Raw genomic sequence first — 24,700 nt, 5'->3', positions numbered from 1 at the left:
GTTGCCCAAGTACACAATAGCAGTGACGAGAATGGCCATTCTTGCCAACCTTGAGACCTCCGAATTCGAGAGATAAAGGGTAGGGTGGTGATGAGGGGGTGTATATTGTATCGTCCCGGAAGAGTCAGTGCCGCAAGGGGTTCTGGGTATTTGTTCTGTTGTGTTTATGTTGTGTTACCGTGTGGATCCATCCATCCATCCATTTTCTACCGCTTATTCCCTTTGGGGTCGCGGGAGGCGCTGGTGCTTATCTCAGCTACAATTGGGTGGAAGGCGTGGTACACCCTGGACAAGTCGCCACCTCATCGCAGTACGGTGTGGATGTTCTCCAAAAATGTGTTTATCATTCTTGTTTGGTGTGGGTTCACAGTGTGGTGCATAATTGTAACAGTGTTAAAGTTGTTTATACGGCCACCCTCAGTGTGACCTGTATGGCTGTTGACCAGGTATGCCTTGCATTCACTTCGGTGTGTTTAAAAGCAACATATATTATGTGATTGGGCCAGCACGCTGTTTGTATGGAGGAAAAGCAGACGTGACTACAGGTTGTAGAGGATGCTAAAGGCAGTGCCTTTAAAGGCCTACTGAAATTTGATTTTCTTATTTAAACGGGGATAGCAGGTCCATTCTATGTGTCATACGTGATCATTTCGCGATATTGCCATATTTTTGCTGAAAGGATTTAGTAGAGAACATCCACAATAAAGTTGGCAACTTTCGGTGCTAAGAGAAAAGCCCTGCCTCTACCGGAAGTCGCAGACGATGACGTCACATGTTGATGGCTCCTCATATATTCACATTGATTTTAATGGGAGCCCCCAACAAAAAGTGCTATTCGGACCGAGAAAACGACAATTACCCAATATATTTGAGCACGGATGAAAGATTCTTGTTTGAGGATATTGATAGCGACGGACTAGAAAAAAAAAAACGTGATTGCATTGGGACGGATTCCGATGTTTTTAGACACATTTACTAGGATAATTCTGGGAAATCCCTTATCTTTCTATTGTGTTGCTAGTGTTTTAGTGAGTTTAACAGTACCTGATAGTCGGACGTGTGTCTCCACTGGTGTCTTGACGCCAATGGCTCAGGGGAGTCGACGGCACCTATCAGACTATCAGACTGCATGGTGGGTAGTAGTGGGTTTCAGTAGGCTTTTAAGGCACGCCACCAATATTGTTGTCCGGGTGGAAATCGGGAGACATTTGGGAGAATGGTTGCCCAGGGAGATTTTCGGGAGGGGCACTGAAATTCGTGAGTCTGGAGGGTTGGCATTGGCAAGTAGGAGGATGGCGGGAGCGGGAATCGAACCTGGAACCCTCAAGTTGCTGACATGGCCACTCTACCCTGGGGCAGCAAAGATCGGTCAACGGAGTCGACGGCAGCTATGGACGGCACAAGCTCAGCTTTTCTCAAGTAAGAAGTGACTTTTTAACCACAATTTTCTCACCGAAACCTGCTGGTTGACATTCCGTCGTGATTCATGTTCGCTTGACCGCGCTCTGATCCATAGTAAAGTTTCACCTCCAGGAATTTTAAACAAGGAATCACCATGTGTTTGTGTGGCTAAAGGCTAAAGCTTCCCAACTCCATCTTTTTACTTTGACTTCTTCAATATTAAATGAACGAATTGCAAAAAGATTCAGCAACACAGAATTCCAAAATACTGTGTAATTATGCGGTTAAAGCAGACGACTTTTAGCTGTGTGTGTGCGCAGCGCTCATACTTCCTAAAAACCTGTGACGTCTTGCGTACACGTCATCATTACACGACGTTTTCAAGACGAAACTCCCGGGAAATTTAAAATTGCAATTTAGTAAACAAAAAAGGCCGTATTGGCATGTGTTGCAACGTTAATATTTCATCATTGATACATAAACTATCAGACTATGTGGTGGGCAGGGGCGTCGTCAGACAGATTTCACTGGGGCACGTGCCCCACTGTTGATCTGCAGTGCCCCAGTAAAAATGTCACCAATAAAAAAAAAACGCTTCAGAGTTTTAAATCTAACTAACATAAACAACAGCGCACATACTACTTAGTATGGTAATTGATTGCTACTGTATTTAACAATGAGCACATGGCTAATTAATATGGTAATTTATTCACAAGTGGATCGAGACTTCAATTGAGAGAGAGAGAGAGAGAGAGAGAGAGAGAGAGAGAGAGAGAGAGAGAGAGAGAGAGAGGGAGAGAGAGAGAGAGAGAGAGAGAGAGAGAGAGAGAGAGAGGATGTGAATCACTCTGCGTGAGGTAGGTAACGTTAGCCAACAACAATTTGTTAATTACATTATTTTGATTTTGATTTGACTCAAACTGTAAATCCTAGATGGATATCAGAAAGTTATTCGCCTGCAGCAGGGAAGAAGCAGCAGGAATGAGAGAAGTAAGTGAAGTCCTAGCTAGCTAGGCAACATCATTGTCTTAAGTTGATGCTAAGTTAGCTAAAGTTATTCCTTGTATCAAGACAAACATTCATTTGTTGTACGAGCTGTCGGGGGAATTTCCAATGAACATGAAACATCATGTTGGTTATTGTCTGCTGGTTCTGCTTAGGACCTCTGCATCAATGATGATTTGGAGTAGCATGTGTGAGTTGAGTGCTTCTCAAATGGTTTATCTTCAGGAATAAAAAAATGTTTCCATATCATCAAGTCGTGAACCAAATTTTTAAATAATTCAAGTTTAAGAAGGGGGGACCGGAGGGTGTGTTCCAACTATCGTGGGATCACACTCCTCAGCCTTCCCGGTAAGGTTTCTTCAGGTGTACTGGAGAGGAGGCTACGCCGGATAGTCGAACCTCGGATTCAGGAGGAACAGTGTGGTTTTCGTCCTAGTCGTGGAACTGTGGACCAGCTCTATACTCTCGGCAGGGTTCTTGAGGGTGCATGGGAGTTTGCCCAACCAGTCTACATGTGCTTTGTGGACTTGGAGAAGGCATTCGACCGTGTCCCTCGGGAAGTCCTGTGGGGAGTGCTCAGAGAGTATGGGGTATCGGACTGTCTTATTGTGGCGGTAAGTCGAACACATTTCCAGTGAGGGTTGGACTCCGCCAAGGCTGTCCTTTGTCACCGATTCTGTTCATAACTTTTATGGACAGAATTTGTAGGCGCAGTCAAGGCGTTGAGGGGTTTGGTGACCGCAGGATTAGGTCTCTGCTTTTTGCAGATGATGTGGTCCTGATGGCTTCATCTGACCGGGATCTTCAGCTCTCACTGGATCGGTTTGCAGCCGAGTGTGAAGCGACCGGAATGAGAATCAGCACCTCCAAGTCCGAGTCCATGGTTCTCGCCCGGAAAAGGGTGGAATGCCATCTCCGGGTTGGGGAGGAGACCCTGCCCCAAGTGGAGGAGTTCAAGTACCTAGGAGTTTTGTTCACGAGTGAGGGAAGAGTGGATCGTGAGATCGGCAGGCGGATCGGTGCGGCGTCTTCAGTAATGCGGACGTTGTACCGATCCGTTGTGGTGAAGAAGGAGCTGAGCCGGAAGGCAAAGCTCTCAATTTACCGGTCGATCTACGTTCCCATCCTCACCTATGGTCATGAGCTTTGGGTCATGACCGAAAGGATAAGGTCACGGGTACAAGCGGCCGAAATGAGTTTCCTCCGCCGTGTGGCGGGGCTCTCCCTTAGAGATTGGGTGAGAAGCTCTGCCATCCGGGACGAACTCAAAGTAAAGCCGCTGCTCCTCCACATCGAGAGGAGCCAGATGAGGTGGTTCGGGCATCTGGTCAGGATGCCACCTGAACGCCTCCCTAGGGAGGTGTTTAGGGCACGTCCAACCGGTAGGAGGCCACGGGGAAGACCCAGGACACGTTGGGAAGACTATGTCTCCCAGCTGGCCTGGGAACGCCTCGGGATCCCCCGGGAAGAGTTAGACGAAGTGGCTGGGGAAAGGGAAGTCTGGGCTTCCCTGCTTAGGCTGCTGCACCCGCGACCCGACCTCGGATAAGCGGAAGAAGATGGATGGATGAAGTTTATTTCACAGAAAAATAGCACAGTAGACTTGTCTTGTTAATTGGTGTGACTTTGACTGAAATAATCTTGTTTTGTCACCAGAAAAATGGCTACAACTAAAGCATCTGGTTTTGTTTCCAGAAAAAATAGTAACATTTCTGTATTTGTTTTCAGAAAGATGGCTGAAAATATCGGGTTTTGTTGCCCCATTTGGATTTAAAAAAAATATATTTCCATGTCTGTCCTGAGTCCTCCTCCAACTTGTTAGTCGGTCTGCCTTTTGCTAAAATACTCACTAATAGTCACTAGAAAAATGGCAAAAATATCAGTTTTTGTTGCCACAATTTGATTTTTTTCTCCCTAAACTTTTTTTTTTTTTTCATGCACACATCTGACAGCGACTCACTGAAAATGACACACAATCCACTTTTATGTCACGACCCACTAGTTGGGAACCACTGGTCAACTGTATAACAGTTACTGTAATATTTCCATGTCTGTCCAGAGTGATTGACCACTTTGCAAAAATGAAAACGAGATGTTACAGTTTACTTCTCAGAAAATGATTCCCTGAACAAACACACAACAGTTTTTCATTTATTCTACTACTGTGGCTTTATTGTTTTGTGTATATTTTATAGTTTTGTGTATCTGAAATAGGGTTAGCCACATTGCCATAAATGGAAATTAAATAATATAAAAGAACAAAGAGATGTAGGGGTGCTTTATTTTTTGTTTTAGTTTTGTAGATGTTAAATTTGCAGATGATTACTGCAATAAATATTTCAAAAAGATTCATTGCTCTTCATTTTTGCTTTTACCAGTAGCAGTTTAGAAGTCTGGAGTAAAAAAGTGCACAAGTAGGTCAAATCCATTAGTTAATTTCAGGTGGTTAATCAAAGATCCATACAAAATAATCTGATATGATTTCATAGTTTAAAGCACTATTTATGTATTTTTTATGATAAATAAGTGCTAAAAATGTTTTTGCTTGCGCGCTTTGCACGCTCACATGAATTATTTGTGCCCCAGTACACTATTAGGTCTAGTGACGTCCCTGGTTTCAGTAGGCCCTTAAGACACGCCACCAATATTCTTGTCCTGGTGGAAATCGGGAGACATTTGGGAGAATGGTTGCCCAGGGAGATTTACGGGAGCGGCACTGAAATTCGGGAGTCTCCCGGGAAAATCGGGAGGGTTGGCATTGTCAAGTAGGAGGATGGCGGAAGCGGGAATCGAACCTGGAACCCTCAAGTTGCTGACATGGCCACTCTACCCTGAGGCAGCAAAGATCGGTCTATGCCTATTGATGCAAAAAAATAAAGGGCCTACTAATGCCAAAAATGTTTTCGTATTACTCGACCAGGGTTGTTCTTTTTGGCCACGTAAAAACCCGGAAATTCAAAACAATGTTTTGAGGCTTCAAGCGATCTGCTCTCAAAAGTGGAGCAAACGAGGGAGACGATATATATTTTATAAACCGACATACTGTTACATGAATGAATATGTAAATTGTTTTAATTTTTTTAAAAACGCATAAGATTGTCACTCACCATTGGTCATGTCCGTGCTGCGGAGAGAGGTACACAGGGAGAGAAAGAGAGGGGGAAAGGGAGAGAGAGAGCGCGCTCTAACAGGTGTGCAGAAACACGGCGGTCTGTCCAGTGGAAGAGTGGACATCCACGTCACGCACATCCCTCTGTCGGACCTACTTTTAAAAGTGCTTTTTCGACCACGCTTCGCTCGACATCATGGTCGTTTTATAGTACCTCTCTACCCGGAAACACAAATGAGCATTTTGCGCTAATTGAGAGTCGAGAGCCACACTCTCGTGTCTGTGGAATGTACAACTAGCGAAAGGTAAGGAGATTTTCACCTTTTCGGCTCAAAATGTTTGTCATTCCTGAAAAATAATATTTTTTAAATCACTAAAATATGAATTAAAGGGGTATTATCAATTTAGTTATGACATGTTTAAACATGTACTTGCATTTTAAATGTAAGTGATGTTTTTATGTAGTCTGTATTAAATTAGTGCAGACTTTGATATTTTTGCCATCTACCTCCAATCCAGATATAAACCAAAGAGGAGGAATCTATCCATAAATGGACAAGAGAAACAACATGACGTTGTCAAGGAGAAGATTGCTGGTCAACTTTTGTCACATGTAGTCACACCCTTCATTAGGGCGGCTTTCATGCAAACGTATTTGTAAACAACATAATCTGCAGTTTCTGATTAAGTGAGTTTGGCAGTGGTAACCATTTTAAGTTAATTTCCATGCAAAGAACTTGCCAAGTTGTTAAACAGTAAAACAGGACTTCATCAGAATGTGTTTGTTGTAGGCCCAAATATTTATGACCTCAACTCCACAGTGTATAAAAGTTTAAGCTTTGTAATCATCGACGTTTAGATATTTTTTTTTTTTTTTTTTTTTTAATCTCCAGTGGACATCACCATCATTTTTCTTGGACGCTTTCATCTGCTTGCGTCCCCCTTTGGCAGTCTGCCATTTGGCAAAGCTCATCTCTCAGTCCACTTTACCCCCACCCATCTTTCTTTCCACAAAAACGGTCCTCTGAGAGGCTTCAACGTGGCGGGCACCATTCCAGTCAAGGGGGAAGAGGACTTCCTGACGCTGGCCGCTTCCCGGCTCAGCCGTAGGAAACGTGTAATCGGAGCGGCCGTAGGCGTAGCCATGGTTCTCGTTCTGCTGGTGGCCATTCCCCTGCTTGTCCACACAACCAAAGGAGGGAAAACAGGAAGTGACGGCAGCCATTATGAAATGCTGGGAAGCTGCAGGATGGTTTGTGATCCTTACGCCACCTCACAGCCAGGCCAGGAGTTGACAGCTGTGTCTCCGCCGCCCCAGGATTACTCTGGGAAGAAGATCAAGTCAGGCATACGGGGACCTCCGGGAATCCCTGGCCCCATAGGAGCACGTGGGCCCCCTGGGGAGCCAGGCAAGCCAGGGCCGCAAGGTCCGCCAGGTCCAGGTCCTGGTGGCTACTCTCCCTCCCTCTACACTCCCAAAATTGCCTTTTACGCAGGGCTCCGCAAGCAGCACGAGGGCAGTGAGATACTGAAGTTTGACGACGTGGTAACCAACGTAGGCAACTACTACGAGCCCAGCACTGGCAAGTTTACCTGTCCGCTGCCTGGCATTTACTTTTTCACCTACCACGTGCTCATGAGAGGTGGGGACGGCACCAGCATGTGGGCGGACCTGAAGAAGAACGGACTGGTTAGTAAAATGGGTGCGTGTGTATGGATGCAACGATTATAGATTTTGACTGTACGATTATAGTCTGACTAATAATCACAGTTTCACGATTATTATGCATTGCGGTATAGTGGCTTCGATAACGGAAACCGGTTCTCTAAAAGGCATTCAAATCCATTGAATCGGTTATTTTTTTATCGAAGCATCGGGAGAACCGGTTTTCGAACATCATTCAGAGTCAAGTACTTCTGGTGGCTTCAAGTACCAGTGGTGGCTTAAGGTGGGAGGTACATAATGACATGTTGATTAACAGCAGTGGGCGGGCGGCCATGATTTCAAAACAAAAAAACTATAAAATCACACAGACTTTAATTAGAGATTTGGATGTGTTATTTTATTTACTAATGTTGGAAAGACAGTAATCAAATCGTTACATTAAAGAAACAGTACAAAATAATACATATAAACAAGAATATTTACTATTTGATTTAGACACAATAATTTTTCACAAATTTTTACTACTGATTGCTGATCAGTCGGCAACTGATCAGTATCAGACCATTTTTTTTGAAAAAGTACGTGTTGTCTAATGCCGATTAATGCCTTTTAACGCTGATCCCCTCTGGTTGACAGTATTTATTTTTAGTCTCCCAGCTGACAAGTGGCTAGTCACTCCCCTGAGCTAATAATATTAACCTCCATTGCAGCAAATAACCTGCAATTCTTAGTATCTTAAATAGCATTACCATGTAACATTATCACTGAAGGACAAAGCTAGATGTTACACAGGTGCTCAGACATTTTTTTTTTTATTTTAAGAGAATAAGGAACTATTTGAAATATTGTGTTGCTATGTTTACACTGTCAATAGCACTCACTATAAACAAATTGAAAAGTTTAGATGCATTAGAGCCTTTATCCATTTTTTTGGCAGGTTTGGTAAATCGATGCGTCCTTGTCTTTAATGAGTCCCTGGTCATATTTCAAGTACCTGAAATGATCCCACACTGCCGACTGCAGCTTTTGTTCGAGTGGTAACGGTTTGCTGTTTGTCCTGCTGCCATTTTTAAGCTAATAGCATACTAGCGTGCCTCTCAATAGGTGCGTATAAGTGCGTGAACCATTGGTGTGACTTTGATTTCATTCTGTGCAGGTCGTGTCGAAAATAACATACCAGCACAATGTCTGTTCAAACACAGGGTGTAGTGGAGCCTTTGTTATTGAATAATCGTAACACTGGTTAATCGTTGCATCCCTATGCGTATGTGGAATGCATGGAAGTTTGTGCACAATAATGTTTATCTGTGGATGTATGCTCACATACACACTTTGCTCTTTACTACTGACTCACGTTCACCTACAACATTGTGCTCCTCACATTCAGAGCACATTCCACTTAACAGGTGGCCACATGACAGACGATAAATGAAAGCACAATCTACCTCCTCATTAAAAGGGGGATTCATACAGTCCACTGTCGCCGGCCACCTATATTTGCATTTGCAGATGTGCTGTGGCTAAATGACAAGTGGCAGAATGCAGTCGCCAACAAAAAGGAAACTGTCTAATTAGCGGGATCTCACACACATAGCTTGATTATCGCTTAAACAGGAGTGCAAAAGAGCACCGGAGAGACGTCCGTCACTACGTGGACCAGTCAGTTGACACCTCAGCTAAATTAATAATAAATTCAAAATTGACAGTCCACTCATCCACTACTGCATTCTCCAGACACTAATTAAAGACAAAGGGTCCGAAAGGGGGAAGAGGCAGGATAAATCACTGCCGTCTCATCACAGGACTCCAATATTCAGATTTTTTCACCTCCATGCATTCATCATGCAGGCATATTTACTCCAATATCTAAACATGTGGCAAACCAACGACGATATATATATATATATATATATATATATATATATATATATATATATATATACATATATATATATACACACACACTAGAGTGTTGGTTCTCAACCTTTTTTTTTAGTTATGTACCCTGTGAAATTTTTTTTTAATTCAAGTACACCCTAATCAGAGCCAAGCATTTTTGGTTGGAAAAAAGAGATAAAGAAGTAAAATACAGCACTATGTCATCAGTTTCTGATTTATTAAATTGTATCACAGTGCAAAATATTGCTCATTTGTAGTGGTCTTTCCTGAACTATTTGGAAAAAAAGATATAAAAATAACTAAAAACTTGTTGAAAAATAAACAAGTGATTCAATTATAAATAAAGATTTCGACACATAAAAGCAATCATCAACTTAAAGTGCCCTCTTTGGGGATTGTAATAGAGATTAATCTGGATTCATGAACTTAATTCTAAACATTTCTTCACAAAAAAAGACATCTTTGACATCAATATTTATGGAACATGTCTACAAAAAATCTATCTGTCAACACTGAATATTAAATATTTGCATTTCTTTTCAAAGTTTATGAACTTCATATTTTGTTGAAGTATTATTCAATAAATATATTTATTAAGGATTTTTGAAATGTTGCTATTTTTAGAATATTTAAAAAAATCTCACGTGCCCCTTGGCACACCTTCAAGTACCCCCATTTGAGAAGCACTGCACTAGAGCGGTCATCTATTGCATTATTTTAAGAAATAATAGGAGGTGTTTTAAATCTTTAGTCCTTGGCATCATCTTGCTATAGCATCTAAGTTTAAAATATCCCATCTAATGTCCAATATTGTCATTCAAGTCATCCTTACCTGCTAAATAATTGAAACATTTTAAATCAGATCCCACTATACTTCCCTGTTCTATAAACCCCAGTCCCTGCTTGTTTATTGATTGTCCATTAATTATATTTTCAGTCACCTCAATTATTCAACTTCACCAAGGTTCATCTGACACACGTCAGGTGGCCTCTTTAAACATTTCCGTTAATAAAGGGCTCGCCTAACAGGGCTCGACAGAAAGCAAGCTGCTGGGCGGGGAAGGGAAAAAAAGGGGTCGTGAGGCTGCAGAATACTTGATCATATTTGTAGATATACCAAAGCCCGCAGGCTAGTGGCTAGTCAGCCTGGGGCGGTGCCATGGGTTTACAAAATGGTGCTATGCTTGACAGGTTGCATTGCTGAATCAAACTGTTTTTTTCATTATTGCCAAAGGTGCTTGGGCTTTATTTATTGGCCACCTACGCTTAAACATAGGAAACCCCTTTCCTCACAACCTGTTTGGGTTCTAACATCTATAGCTTAACAAATACACAAGACATGCAGAGTGAGTGAGAATGAATGAAAAGCTAGTGGCTAGACATGACAGGGACATGCTGAGATGTCCAGTTGGAGTGTATGACAGGGAGGGGGCAAGAAGACAAGTGAGTTGATGGCAATATGGGACTAGGGGGTGAAGCAGAAGAAGATAGATGACTTAATGGAGATTTGGAGACGGTAGGCTGGTAGACGAGGCATCGGGGAGGCTGGCAGTGAAGGCCGGGACCGGCTCAGGCGCGGTGACCAATGGACGCCCACTCAGCACGTCTCGCCCTGACAAGTCGTCAAGGTCGACCAGAAGAAGACAATAACACAACTGTGGATTGCTGCACAAAATCAAACCGTCCAAAGATTCTGGTGCATACTGCATGTAGCTTGTATCCTGTCTTCTCACAAGAATGGTACAACGGTACTTCAACTTCCGAGTAATTTGAAATACGAGCAGTGTCTCAGGTTTTTGTTAGGCTTTAAGTTGCGAGCATACCTTGAGTAAAAAATATTTTCACTGTCGGTTGAAGTAATATTTGTGTCGATTGAGCAATAGAGAGTTGTTACCCTTTGCTGCTTCTGTTTTGTTTACACACGAACCATATCCAAGCTTTGATTCGACCATTAACGTTCGTGTTTGAACGCCGCTCAGACATTGACAGAATCCTGCCCTCCAACCAACGGAACCAAGAAAGTTGCAAAGGAGAGAACGCGGAAAACTAAATAAGAGAAACAAACCATTAATTATATGCAGCCAACCTGGCATGTCTGCCCCGTAGAATGTGTCCACATCATACAAGCTGCAGCCAGCACAAATGTCCACAGGACGAACATTTATCCATAAAAATATTGACTAGCTGCAAATGCTGTGTTCATACCATTTACCTCACATTCAAGTCATACATTGGCTTTGACATTTATATTTATATTCAACATTTAGGTTTAGATTTAACATTAAGTTTGGATTTAACATTTAGCGCTTACATGTCGATTTAGATTGGAGATTTAGATTTAAATTTAACATTTAGGTTTAGATTAAACATTTACAGTTTTACTTATGATTTAGATTCGATATTTGGAGTTAGATTTAACATAGTTTTATATTGAAGATCTAAGCGATGACATAGCGACTTGTCCAGGGTGTACACCGCCTTCCGCCCGATTGTAGCAGATAGGCGCCAGCGCCCCCCGTGACCCCAAAAGGGAATAAGCGGTAGTAAATGGATGGATGGATGGATGGGTTTAGATATAACATTTAGGTTTAAGATTTAGATTCAAGATTTGGACTTATATATTTAAGATTTATATATAATATTTAGAGTCAACATTTAATTTAATCTTAAATGTGATGAAAATGAACTAAATGGGAAAAAGATGAGTTATATCTGAGAAATATATCTGCTAGAAATATGTGACTTACATTCGGCATATGCGGGTTTTGAGTTATGAGCATGGTTGTGGATCACAATCTGCTCGCAAATTGAGGTACTACTGTACTTGTACGTATACTACAAGTCAGACCTTTGTCTACATCTTCTCATTTAATAAAATGGGAAAAGCATCCCCAAATGTTTGACTAGTTATTATGTTATTTTCAGCAACATATGTCACTGTGTCAGCTCAAACCAACCCTGCTGTTATACATCCCACTAACATCTAAAGTTAGTCTGAAATTTTCCAAAATAGTTGAGCAAAATTTTAATTTCAGAATCCAGATGTCAACACATGTCACAAGAGCCCAGTTCATCAAGTATTTAAAGATTACATGCACCTTTTTTATTTTGAGGATTATTATCATTTTCATTACTTAATTTGTGAAAATGATCACTTAATCTAAGCAAACTGGAGGTTTGTGTTGGACCTTAGAGGTTCTACTAAAATGTAGGGGTGCTCCAAAAAAATCGATTCCCCTCTGAATTTCGATTATTTTTTATACTGATTCTAAATTGGTTCATAAGAGAAAAAAAAGTATTTAACATTTCTTTTAAGAATCTATTTTTAGAACAATGTGTTTAGGCACCCCCGCAAACCCAAAAGGGACAAGCGGTAGAACATGGATGGAGGATGGGTCTTTAGGCCATTTCCACGCTTACTTGCTACTCGTGTACGTTATACGTCAGCAGCCAAAAGGAGCTTTTGTAACCTGTAATCTACTTTGAAAAAGTTGTATTATCATTTTGTACCAAATAATACATTGTGAGAATTGGTTTGAATCAAGAATCGTGTTGAATCGTTTCTGAATCGAATTGTCACTCCAAGAATCGAAATCAAATCGTGGTTTGCTGTGAAATTCACATTTCTTCTGTACTGTACAATATTTTTTTGAGGCTTATTATTTTATTATTATTGTGACCACGGACTACATTAAGGTAACGTGTGGAGTTCCCCAGGGTTCGGTCCTTGGCCCTGCACTCTTCAGCATCTACATGCTGCCGCTAGGTGACATCATATGCAAATACGGTGTTAGCTTTCACTGTTATGCTGATGACACCCAACTGTACATGGCCCTAAAGCTGACCAACACGCCGGATTGTAGTCAGCTGGAGGCGTGTCTTAATGAAATTAAACAATGGATGTCCGCTAACTTTTTGCAACTCAACGCCAAAAAAACGGAAATGCTGATTATCGGTCCTGCTAGACACCGACCTCTATTTAATAATACAACTCTAACATTTGACAACCAAACAATTAAACAAGGCGACACGGTAAAGAATCTGGGTATTATCTTCGAGCCAACTCTCTCCTTTGAGTCACACATTAAAAGCGTTACTAAAACGGCCGCCTTTCATCTCCGTAATATCGCAAAAATTTGCTCCATTCTGTCCACTAAAGACGCTGAGATAGATTATCCATGCGTTTGTTACGTCTCGCCTCGACTACTGTAACGTATTATTTTCGGGTCTCCCCATGTCTAGCATTAAAAGATTACAGTTGGTACAAAATGCGGCTGCTAGACTTTTGACAAGAACAAGAAAGTTTGATCACATTACGCCTGTACTGGCTCACCTGCACTGGCTTCCTGTGCACTTAAGATGTGACTTTAAGGTTTTACTACTTATGTATAAAATACTACACGGTCTAGCTCCATCCTATCTTGCCGATTGTATTGTACCATATGTCCCGGCAAGAAATCTGAGTTCAAAGGACTCCGGCTTATTAGTGATTCCCAAAGCCCAAAAAAAGTCTGCGGGCTATAGAGCGTTTTCATTTTGGGCTCCAGCACTCTGGAGTGCTCTCCCGGTAACAGTTCGAGATGCCACCACAGTAGAAGCATTTAAGTCTCACCTTAAAACTCATTTGTATACTCTAGCCTTTAAATAGACTCCCTTTTTAGACCAGTTGATCTGCCGTTTCTTTTCTTTTTCTCCTATGTCCCACTCTCCCTTGTGGAGGGGGTCCGGTCCGATCCGGTGGCCATGTACTGCTTGCCTGTGTATCGGCTGGGGACATCTCTGCGCTGCTGATCCGCCTCCGCTTGGGATGTTTTCCTGCTGGCTCCGCTGTGAACGGGACTCTTGCTGCTGTGTTGGATCCGCTTTGGACTGGACTCTCGCAACTGTGTTGGATCCATTATGGATTGAACTTTCACAGTATCATGTTAGACCCGCTCGACATCCATTGCTTTCGTCCTCTCCAAGGTTCTTAGTCATCATTGTCACCGACGTCCCACTGGGTGTGAGTTTTCCTTGCCCTTTTGTGGGCCTACCGAGGATGTCGTAGTGGTTTGTGTTGTGGTTTGTGCAGCCCTTTGAGACACTAGTGATTTAGGGCTATATAAGTAAACATTGATTGATTGTCATACTAAATTATACCTAGTATTGTTATAGTGAGAAATTGTTAACAGCTATGACATAGGTTAACAATTAAATTATCCATCGTACATTAAAATTACAATCTAAAGACACAAATACTACATAATATTTTAATTTGTTGCCATTTAAATTTAATAAAAATATAGCTTCTGACCAAAGACGTGAACCTGGGGATAGGTTGATTGGCAACACTAAATTGGCCCTAGTGTGTGAATGTGAGTGTGAATGTTGTCTGTCTATCTGTGTTGGCCCTGCAATGAGGTGGCAACTTGTCCAGGGTGTACTCCGCCTTATACCCGATTGTAGCTGAAATAGGCACCAGCGCCCCCCGCGACCCCAAAGGGAATAAGCGGTAGAAAATGGATGGATGGATAGCTTCTGACCAAGCATAAATTGTGATATTTTCTACTGAGAGGTTTTCAAATTTGAATTAGTTAAGATATCCTTAATGTGCCCCCCAACTTGTACAAAAATAGGAACAACTCAAGCAAAAATTGTAGAATAATTGCATTGCATTTCTCTTTGTCTAGAATGCTGCTATAAGGTCTTGTGAGAACACAACCTGTGTGTAACGAGTAGTAAGTAATGTGATGCCAGCATCTAAGGAGGATGTGCTGACCATGGTAGGGCTTCCATGGGATTCCCATAGATCCAATACCTATTACATTCCCTAAATCCCCACTCTGTGAAGCTGACATGCTCACACCTCAATCTAACTTTCACAAATCATTGCAGCCTGACAGGGCTTCAGAGTCTGGGGATTTGTGATTGAAGAGCACACGTCTCACTTCAGTTGCTTCCATGTTGGTGACAAGATAAAATCAAATAATGTGGCATTGCTGTGTAAATGATAACATTGCTAAAGACTATCCTTACTGTAACTGCAACTTGCTTTGCTTTTTTTGTAAAGTTTAATTAGGTCTTCATAATAAATTATTTGCATAAAACGCCACATATTTACTTAAAGAGTCCGCTAAAGTCGCTTAGTTGTGTTATATACCTTTCACATTAATTTCCAATACATTTGAATAAGGAAGAATCATCATGTTTCTTTCTTTCTGTTGTCTGAATTGTGGTATTCTGTCACATATTAGACACAACTCTCACAATGGCTGTGGGGCATTTAGCTAGAGTTTTTTTTTAACAATTGGAAATGTAGGTATTTCTGTTGGCATTCATATGGAATTATTTTTGGGAGTGGCTTGTTTCCAGAGAAGAAGAACCTACAGAGACTCATCTCTGACAGATTTAATTAAATAAATAAATAAATGGGTTGTACTTGTATAGTGCTTTTCTACCTTCAAGGTACTCAAAGCGCTTTGACACTACTTCCACATTTACCCATTCACACACACATTCACACACTGATGGAGGGAGCTGCCATGCAAGGCCAACCAGCACCCATCAGGAGCAAGGGTGAAGTGTCTTGCTCAGGACACAACGGACGTGACGAGGTTGGTTCCAGGTGGGATCTGAACCAGTGGCCCCCGGGTTGCGCACGGCCACTCTACCACTGCGCCACGCCGTCCCGTCCGAATTAAACATCCTTTGTTGGTACCTGGAATCTGGTGCAACATATTCAAAAGTTCCTTTCTGTTATGACCGACCCCTCCTTCTCCCGGAAAGAAAACAAAAATGTTATGAGCACAACTTCCATAAGTGAAGTCATTATTGAAATGTTTCTCCTATGGCTATTTTGATATTATTATTGGGGACAGATATTATTATTGGGGACAATTTGATTCCGATTGTTAAGGTGATAATTCGATTCAGAATAATTTTTCTTGATTCAACACGATTTTCATTTCAGACAAATAGACAGCGATGTGCTCTGCGCCCTTCAACAAACTATTTTGGTTATTTTAATATTAATATCTGTGATGAGGTGGCGACTTGTCCAGGGTGTAACCCGCCTTCCGCCCGAATGCAGCTGAGATATGCTCCAGCACCCCATGCAACCCCAAAATGGGACAAGCGGTAGGAAATGGATGGATGGATGGATTATATTAATATTGGGGATAGAAATCTTAAATCAAATTATGATTTTCATTTCAAATCAATTCCAGCAATAGATTATTTGTTATATATATATATATATATATATATATATATATATATATATATATATATATATATATATAAAAGTTTGTACATTATATTGACCAAAGTATTTGACGATCTGCCTTGACTCACATATCAACTTGAGGCGCAGGGGGGACCGGTACTTTTTAGAGGCTGTATAGTACCGAATATGATTCATTAGTATCGCGGTACTATACTAATACCGGTATACTGTATAACCCTGCATGGAAACTGTTTCTACCAACATTTGTGAAAGAATGGGCCGCTTTCAGTGGAACTGTCATAGGATGATACTTGTGCAACAAATCCAGTCGTGAAATTTCCTCGCTCCTAATTATTCCAAAGTAAACTTTATTATAAGAAAAGTGAAGAGTTTAGGAACAACAACAAGTCAGCCACCGAGTGGTAGGCCACGTAAACTGACAGAGAGTGGTCAGCGGATGCTGAAGCGCATACTGCAAAGACTTTCTGCACAGTCAGTTGCCACAGAGCTCCAAACTTCATGTGACCTTCCAATTTGCCCACATAGCACAGTGCTTCATGGAATGGGTTTCCATGGTCGAGCAGCAGCATCTAAGCCCTACATCAAGTCCAATGCAAAGCGTGGGATGCAGTGGTGTAGAGGACGTCGCCTCTGGGCTCTAAAGCTGTGGAGACGCCTTCTCTGGACTGATAAGTCACGCTTTTCTATCTGGCAATCTGATGGACCAGTCTGAGTTCGGAGGTTGCCAGGAGAACGCTACATTTCGGATTGCATTGTGCCAAGTGTAAAATTTGGTGGAGGAGAAATTATGGTGTGGGGTTTGGTTTTTCAGGAGTTGGGAATGGACCCTTTGTTCCAGTGAAAGGAACTTTGAATGCGCCAGGATACCAAAAGATTTTGGACAATTCCGTATGCTGAATGGCAATATAGGACATATATCTCAATATTTTTCCATAAAGTAAAAACAAAAAACAAAACAGTCCTAGTTACCTGAGATACTAAGTATGTCATTATTTTGTCTTAGTAACTCAATATTTACCAAGTCAAAATAATGAAATACTTACTATTATTGTTATTTTAACTTAGTCATTACTTTGTCTCAGTAAGTCAATATTTCCTAAGTCAAAAATAATGACTAAGTCAAATTAATGATATACCGTAAATAAGTTTGAAAAAAAGAGTTAAAAGTGAGGCCACATGCTGACATATTCTCAACTACTTAAGCTTAATTTATTACAGCATTTGGGAAGCCTGTAGTTGATTTTTATTATGTAAATATATTTTTATTAACATGTGATAGCAGGGATCCTGCCATTCAAAACTAGGCTGCTTCATTACTAAGGATTAATGTAACCATATAGCTGAAAAAAATAGTACAATATCAATATGAGAGACTATTCATCCCTAAACACCGTGGAGTTCATGTAGGTTTTATGATGCAGTTACATTATTATATCAACTATCAGGGACAGACACTCTTCATTTAACTTAATGTCCTTTTTTGCTGCTACAACACAGAAAAATGTAAAGTGAAATATTAGTTGTTAACTGTAGGTTAATAATGCTTGTCTAGTCTTAGACAGACAGGGCTTTGCTGTCCGTAACACAAATGTTTCTCTTGCCACATCCACGACTTGGGGTTTATCAGGTGTTGGCACGTCGCCCAACATGCACACACCACAAAATTAGCTAATGTTATGCTAAATGCTAATTAGCCTTCACCTCAGGGACTGCGAGCGAGCTGCCGCTTATATTTTTAGAACGTCAACGGGCACATAGTGATGTTACTAGTAGTTGACTGGGAAGTGTTTATTATAATTTGGGGAGAGTTCGCTGCATTATGCTCACCTGCTAAACACCTTTTTGCTAACCCGCACAGTCTCTCCTCTCTGCCTGCCTCTGCCGTGAGCACTGACTCCATGCTCTCTGAATACTCACTGCTGATTGGCTGTTACCGCTCTGAATACACTCTGCTGATTGGCTGTTACCGCTCTGCGTGTAACCAATCAGATGGTTATGTGGGTGGGACAATGCTGGGTGCTGCAGAGACGTACCGACAGAGGCAGAGGCAGTACGAAGCGTAGCAGCTTGATAAGACTTTAGTTAAGCACCAAATGATAATATAAATACATTTAATAAAGTCAAATACAAATAAGGCAACAAAAGAAGTATCCTACACTTCTGTTTTGTAAAGTAAATCTGAAAACAGCCGATATGGGCATTTACATCACATATATGAGTTGCCAGAGAAGCTGGAGAGGACAAAAAAAAATAAAACTTTTTTTTTTCCGACTTTAGTTTAGGCGGTGGCCCTTTGATGTTCAGGCAGCCGCCTGAACAACAAAACGCTGAGGGAAACCCTGAGACTATTCCATGTTACGGCTCATGTGAAAACATGATTCTGGAAGACGTTCCAAAACATTTATTTTGGTTTGGAGAGGTTTGCCCAAATGAAGCGTATAGGAGAAGTTGAGAAGAACACTAACAGTTTTTGTTATTATTAATATAGGTGTCAACCTTTTTCTCATTGACACTGAATGTAGGTGCTCTACAACAGCACCAATCAGCAGCAGCACAGCTTTGTTGTCTGTCATGATGCAGAGGTGAAGTGGGGAGTTTTTATACTGTTCATCATAAATAGGTGAGAACTAAAGCGCTGAAATGGTAAATTACTATAACCGAAGGCCTGGTGAGATGATATGGAAGCTTGGCAGGTGGAAACTAGAGACGTACTTTTATAACGTCAACACTCACGTCTGTAGGTCCAACCGTCATTAGCTGTCTTTTCCCCACCAATCACACACTTCCGGCCTCTACAATAATAGCACTACGGGTCAAAGCCGGTCCAATTATGCTAACAATATATGGTCTCTGAAAAATTGATTACACTAAATGTTGATTGTTTCTTTCAAATTACAGTAAAATCACTGGGATTAGTGATACTCATCACAGAATCAGATCAGAAGTACAGTACTTCATTATCACATTATTAATATAATACTTAATTCATATTACCTACATAGTTTTCCAAGATTTAATATTCAGCTCACATGGTAGTTTCTAACAACAGATGATAAATTACCATGTCGTTTTTGGTATGTGGAGTACCCCAAGGTTTGCCTTGGACACCCAAATGACTAAATACCGGGCGGCGCCACAATCTACCAGAGCTAAAGTCCATCTTCTACATGATAAAATAAATGTTGAGTCCGGTTGGACAAACTCTTCGAAATTGTTACAAGACTGACACCAACTCGAATGACATTTGAGACATGTTTACTTATGTATGTATACACACAAGGTGTGACATCATTCCATTCACATTAGACCTTTTTAATAGTCACCTACTTTTTTGAGTAATTTAAACGACTACATAAAAAGATCAGATTTAACAACATTTCCAAATCAGGTATCATACACTGCTATTGTGAACTTAGCCTAGGTGCCTTTTAATACAGGCCAGTGGTATTCTAGCTCACCGTGTATCCCATTTTATCCATACTTATATTATGGTCAGGAAGAAATCACTTACCGTGTTTTATGGACTATAAGTCGCAGTTTTTTTCATAGTTTGGCCAGGAGTGCGACTTATACTCAGGAGCGACTTATGTGTGAATTTATTAACACATTACCGTAAAATATCAAATATTATTATTTAGCTCATTCACGTAAGAAACTAGACGTATAAGATTTAATGGGATTTAGCGATTAGGAGTGACAGATTGTTTGGTAAACGTATATCATGTTCTGTATCTTATAGCTATTTGAATGACTCTTACCATAATACGTTACGTTTACATAACAGGCACCTTCTCAGTTGGTTATTTATGCGTCATACAACGCATTCAGCCTGTTGTTCACTATTCTTTATTTATTTTAAATTGCCTTTCAAATGTCTATTCTTGTTGTTAGGTTTTATAAAATTAATTTCCCCCAAAAATGCGACTTATACTCCAGTGCAACTTATATATGCTTGTTCCTTCTTTATTATGCATTTTCGGCAGGTGCGGCTTATACTCCGGAGCGACTTACACTCCGAAAAATATGGTAGTCTAATAATACATTTTTCAATAGAGTGGAACTGATCATAGAATAGTCACGTCTATTATGGATTGATTAAGGCTAAACTTGTTGCAGGAACAACATCATGTCAGCTATCGGAAGATACGCTAAGGTGCTATTTCTGGGCAGTAGTATTTCACTGAGTAAGGACCGCCCCTGACTAAAGTGGGGCCCTAAACAGAAATTTCTAATTGAAAGCCCGCCAGCCCCAATACATGACTTTTTTTTTTACAATTGTATATGTATTTAAAGTTATTCTTATACTTAGTAATCACCTTGAATTAAATTTGATGCATGTTTTCAACTAAAACTAGTAAATGACAAATACATTTGCAATCATACCTGAGTCAACTCCGACCCGGTATAATTACTTTACAGGACCAGCACTAACGCAGCGTATCACAGTTAACATTTTAGGGGTAATTTGCCATTATATTCCTATGAGTGACAGAGCAGGAATAGGCTAGGAAATCATGAGTTGTATAATGTCATTTGAAAAGCCCTGTCATTAATAATGTACATTTTACTTAAGCTTCTTCACGCAAAAACGGTGCCCCCCACGGATCACGGAAACCTATGCGCAGCGTGTGGTCTGCGTGTAGAGAGCGGCGGCCCTACACTGGGTACTTAATTTCTGCCATTTCAAGTGAATATAGAATAATAAAAATCTACCCTATGATTGACTGGTGATCAATTTAAGATGTTTACCAAGAGTCAGGGGAGATACGATCCACCTTGGCTGCAACAATGAACCGTATAAGCAGTTGAAAATAAATTTTATATATCAATTGACTGAATTTTCCTGAAATTTGATCAAGGGGACAATGTTCTTAATGCAATAAGCTCTCTAGACTTTTCTTTGCCTATTTTTTCACTTGTAATGGGCTCTTTTAATAGCCCAGTTAAAGGTCAGGTTATTTCCCACCTTAGTGTTAAAATGTCATCATTTGCTGGTGCAGGTATGAACTTTCCCAAAGTTGAGATCTTGATATGCTACAAGTGAAATCTAATTAGCCTTCAAGCAGATCTCGTCATTTGAGAGGAAAAAAGTAAAGCTTGTCGCAAACAAACTGTGTAAATTGACAAGTGTAATATTTACTGTAGATGTGTTTATTAGTTTGACCTAGAAGACCTTCCCGCCATCCATTATAAACCCTAACACTGAGTGGCAGGTAAAAGCAATCTGGGATACGGTTCAAAGCTATGAACACTTGTCCTAATCCATGTGCTCCCAACGGAGAAGGACGATCTACTCAATAAATATTCTATTTCCACCCCCTGCGAGGTACTAGCCCTACACAAAAACACACACATAGTAAATTGGAGACACAGACACACACTCCAGTCCTTTCCCTAACCATCTTCCTATGTGCTGTGGTCCCCTAGGTAAGTTTAACAGCTACGTTTCTATTGTCTCCGCTCTAAGAGGTCAGTATATCACAGTGAATGAATCCTGTCACTTTTATTACCCGTGGAGCAGAGCGCCACAGATGAAAACAACACTTCATAGTGCCGCATCTCTCTGGTCTCACAAAATAGCCTTGCTTGATCAGTTAGGTACACTGGACACCCCCGCCCCTCTCCTCAACATATTTTTTCTCTTTTTGACTATCTTAGACGCTGCTTGTGTGAAAAAAGACAAAGCAACTACAACCCTGGACTCAACTGCTCCTAGGTGTGTCTATAGAAGGCCATATAATGAATAGGCTAGGCCAGGAGTGTCAAACTTGTTCTCATTACGGGCCACATCAAAATTTTGGCTGCTCTCGGAGGGCCACGTTAACTGATGTGGCGGACCATATTGAGGGACATGGCGGGCCACAATATTTACGTGATGGACTACAATAAATTAATTGGCAGACCATATTGAAGGACATGGCGAGCCACAATGATTAGGTGATTAACTACGATAAATGATGTGACACACCACATTAAAGGCCTACTGAAATTAGATTTTCTTATTTAGACGGGGATAGCAGGTCCATTCTATGTGTCATACTTGATCATTTTGCAATATTGCAATATTTTTGCTGAAAAGATTTAGTAGAGAACATCGACGATAAAGTTCGCAACTTTTGGTGCTGATAAAAAAAAGCCTTGTCTTTACTGGAAGTCGCAGATGATGACATCACAAGGGTGAGGGCTCCTCACGTCCTCACATGGGAGCCTCCAGCAGCAAGAGCTATTCGCAACAAAGAAAACAACAATTTCCCCATTAATTTGAGCAAGAATGAAAGATTTGTGGATGATGATATTGATAGCGAAGGACTTGAAAAAAAAAAAGATAAAAAAAAAAAAAAGGTGATTGCATTGGGACGGATTCAGATGTTTTTAAGACACATTTACTAGGATAATTCTGGGAAATCCCTTATCTTTCCATTGTGTTGCTAGTGTTTTAGTGAGATTAAATAGTACCTGATAGTCGGAGGGGTGTGTCCACGGGTGTCTTGACGCCAGTCTCTGAGGGAAGTCGACGGCAGCTGCATGGACGGCGCAAGCTCAGCTGATCTCCGGTAAGAGGCGACTTTTTACCAGGATTTTCTCACCGAAACCTGCCGGTCGACAAGTGGTCCTGAACCATGTTCGCTTGACCGCTCTGATCCATAGTAAAGCTTCACCTCCAGGAATTTTAACAAGGAATCACCGTGTGTTTGTGTGGCTAAAGGCTGAAGCTTCCCACCTCCATCTTTCTACTTTGACTTCTCCATTATTAAATGAACAAATTGCAAAAGATTTAGCAACACAGATGTCCAGAATACTGTCTAATTGCGCGATGAAAAGAGACGACTTTTAGCCGCAAATGGTGCTGCACTAATATGTCCTTAAAGTCCGTGACGTCACGCGCACGCGTCATCATTCAGTGACGTTTTCAACAAGAAAGTCCACGGGAAATTTAAAATTGCAATTTAGTAAACTAAAAAGGCCGTATTGCAATGTTAATATTTCATCATTGATATATAAACTATCAGACTGCGTGGTCGGTAGTAGTGGGTTTCAGTAGGCCTTTAAATGACAGGGTGGGTCACAATAATGAGGTGACGGATCACCTTAAATGATGTGGCACACCACATTGAGTGACATGGCGGGACATATCTGGCTTCCAGGCCTTAAGTTTGACACATTTGGGCTAGGCGAAGATGTAGACTGCCATAGGCAAGCCCAAGGGTATGTGCCTCATGGCTTGCACCCCAACCTCTACTGTATCTCAGGGATCAGCGTGTGTCCTTCATCCATATCAAAGTTCTCTGTTGGCTTCCTGTCCTAATCCCACCTGGCTCTCATGCCTCCCTGTCTGGTGTATTAATCGACGACTTGTGCTGCGACACCGTGAGCCGGACCATCAATTCATTTGTTGCATATTGGCAAAAATATTTCAACACTAAGCACTGAAGGGTATTTTCCTGTCGGACTGGACGCGCATTAGGGTGACTAGAATCTGCCGTGGTCTGGATCTGGGTCGTTTCGTCTGCCAATTGGCCAAAAATAATGAGCAGGATGACATATGCGCGGTGTCGATAGGGAGTCAGAAAAACAGTGTCACTGTGAGAAGCGGCCAAAGATGCAAATGTGATATCGGCTGTCACTTAACATGTCAAGCACAACATCACTCTAACCTTTACAGATGACCGAGTGAATAGCTTGGTGCAAATGCTGGAAATATTTGTTGCACGATTATCCACATTTGGCAAAAACAGATGACAGAATGTGAGTGAGGAAAAAACAACTTTGCTTCAAAAGAACATCATTAGGGAAGTAAGCAGTATTTAACATATTTAATTGCTACATCTTGCCACAATAGTAATTTCCTATTTAAAGGGGCAAAGTCAATTGTAATATTTACATATCGTCCCTCGTTTATGGGTGTTAATTGCTTCTGGACATGATCATGATTCGAGATGTCCAATAATGGCTTTTTTGCCGATATTCGATATTCCAATATTGTCCAACTCTTAATTACCGATACTGATATCAACCGATACCGATATATACAGTCGTGGAATTAACACATTATTATGTCTAATTTTGTTGTAATGGCCCGCTGGATGCATTAAACAATGTAACAAGGTTTTCCAAAATAAATCAACTCAAGTTATGCAAAAAAATGCCAAAATGGCACTGCCATATTTATTATTGAAGTCACAAAGTGCATTGTTTTTTTTAACATGCCTCAAAACAGCAGCTTGGAATTTTGGACATGCTCTCCCTGAGAGAGCATGAGAAGTTTGAGGTGGGTGGGGTTAGGGGGCGGGAGTTGGGAGTAGCGGGGATGTATATCGTAGCGTCCCGGAAGAGTTAGTGCTGCAAGTGGTTCTGGGTATTTGTTCTGTTGTGTTTGTGTTGCATTACGGTGCAG

The 24,700-nt window shown here is 41.1% G+C and overlaps 1 protein-coding gene across 1 annotated transcript in view; it reads left to right on the top strand.

Moving 5' to 3' along the window:
• The first annotated feature begins 5,537 nt into the window (after positions 1-5,537).
• Positions 5,538-24,700, top strand: part of c1ql4a (complement component 1, q subcomponent-like 4) — a 31,539-nt gene continuing 12,376 nt past the window's right edge. Inside the window, exons 1-2 of the mRNA XM_061903400.1 lie at positions 5,538-5,820; positions 6,035-7,205. Coding sequence (XP_061759384.1) covers positions 6,660-7,205 — 546 coding nt within the window. The 5' untranslated portion in view covers positions 5,538-5,820; positions 6,035-6,659. The remainder of the gene's footprint in view (positions 5,821-6,034; positions 7,206-24,700) is intronic.

Source organism: Nerophis ophidion, linkage group LG06 (genome assembly GCF_033978795.1).
Source record: "Nerophis ophidion isolate RoL-2023_Sa linkage group LG06, RoL_Noph_v1.0, whole genome shotgun sequence".
Classification (NCBI taxonomy): Eukaryota; Metazoa; Chordata; class Actinopteri; order Syngnathiformes; family Syngnathidae; genus Nerophis; species Nerophis ophidion.
The sequence above is the reverse complement of the archived record's forward strand: the minus strand, read 5'-3'. Positions and strand labels throughout refer to the sequence as shown.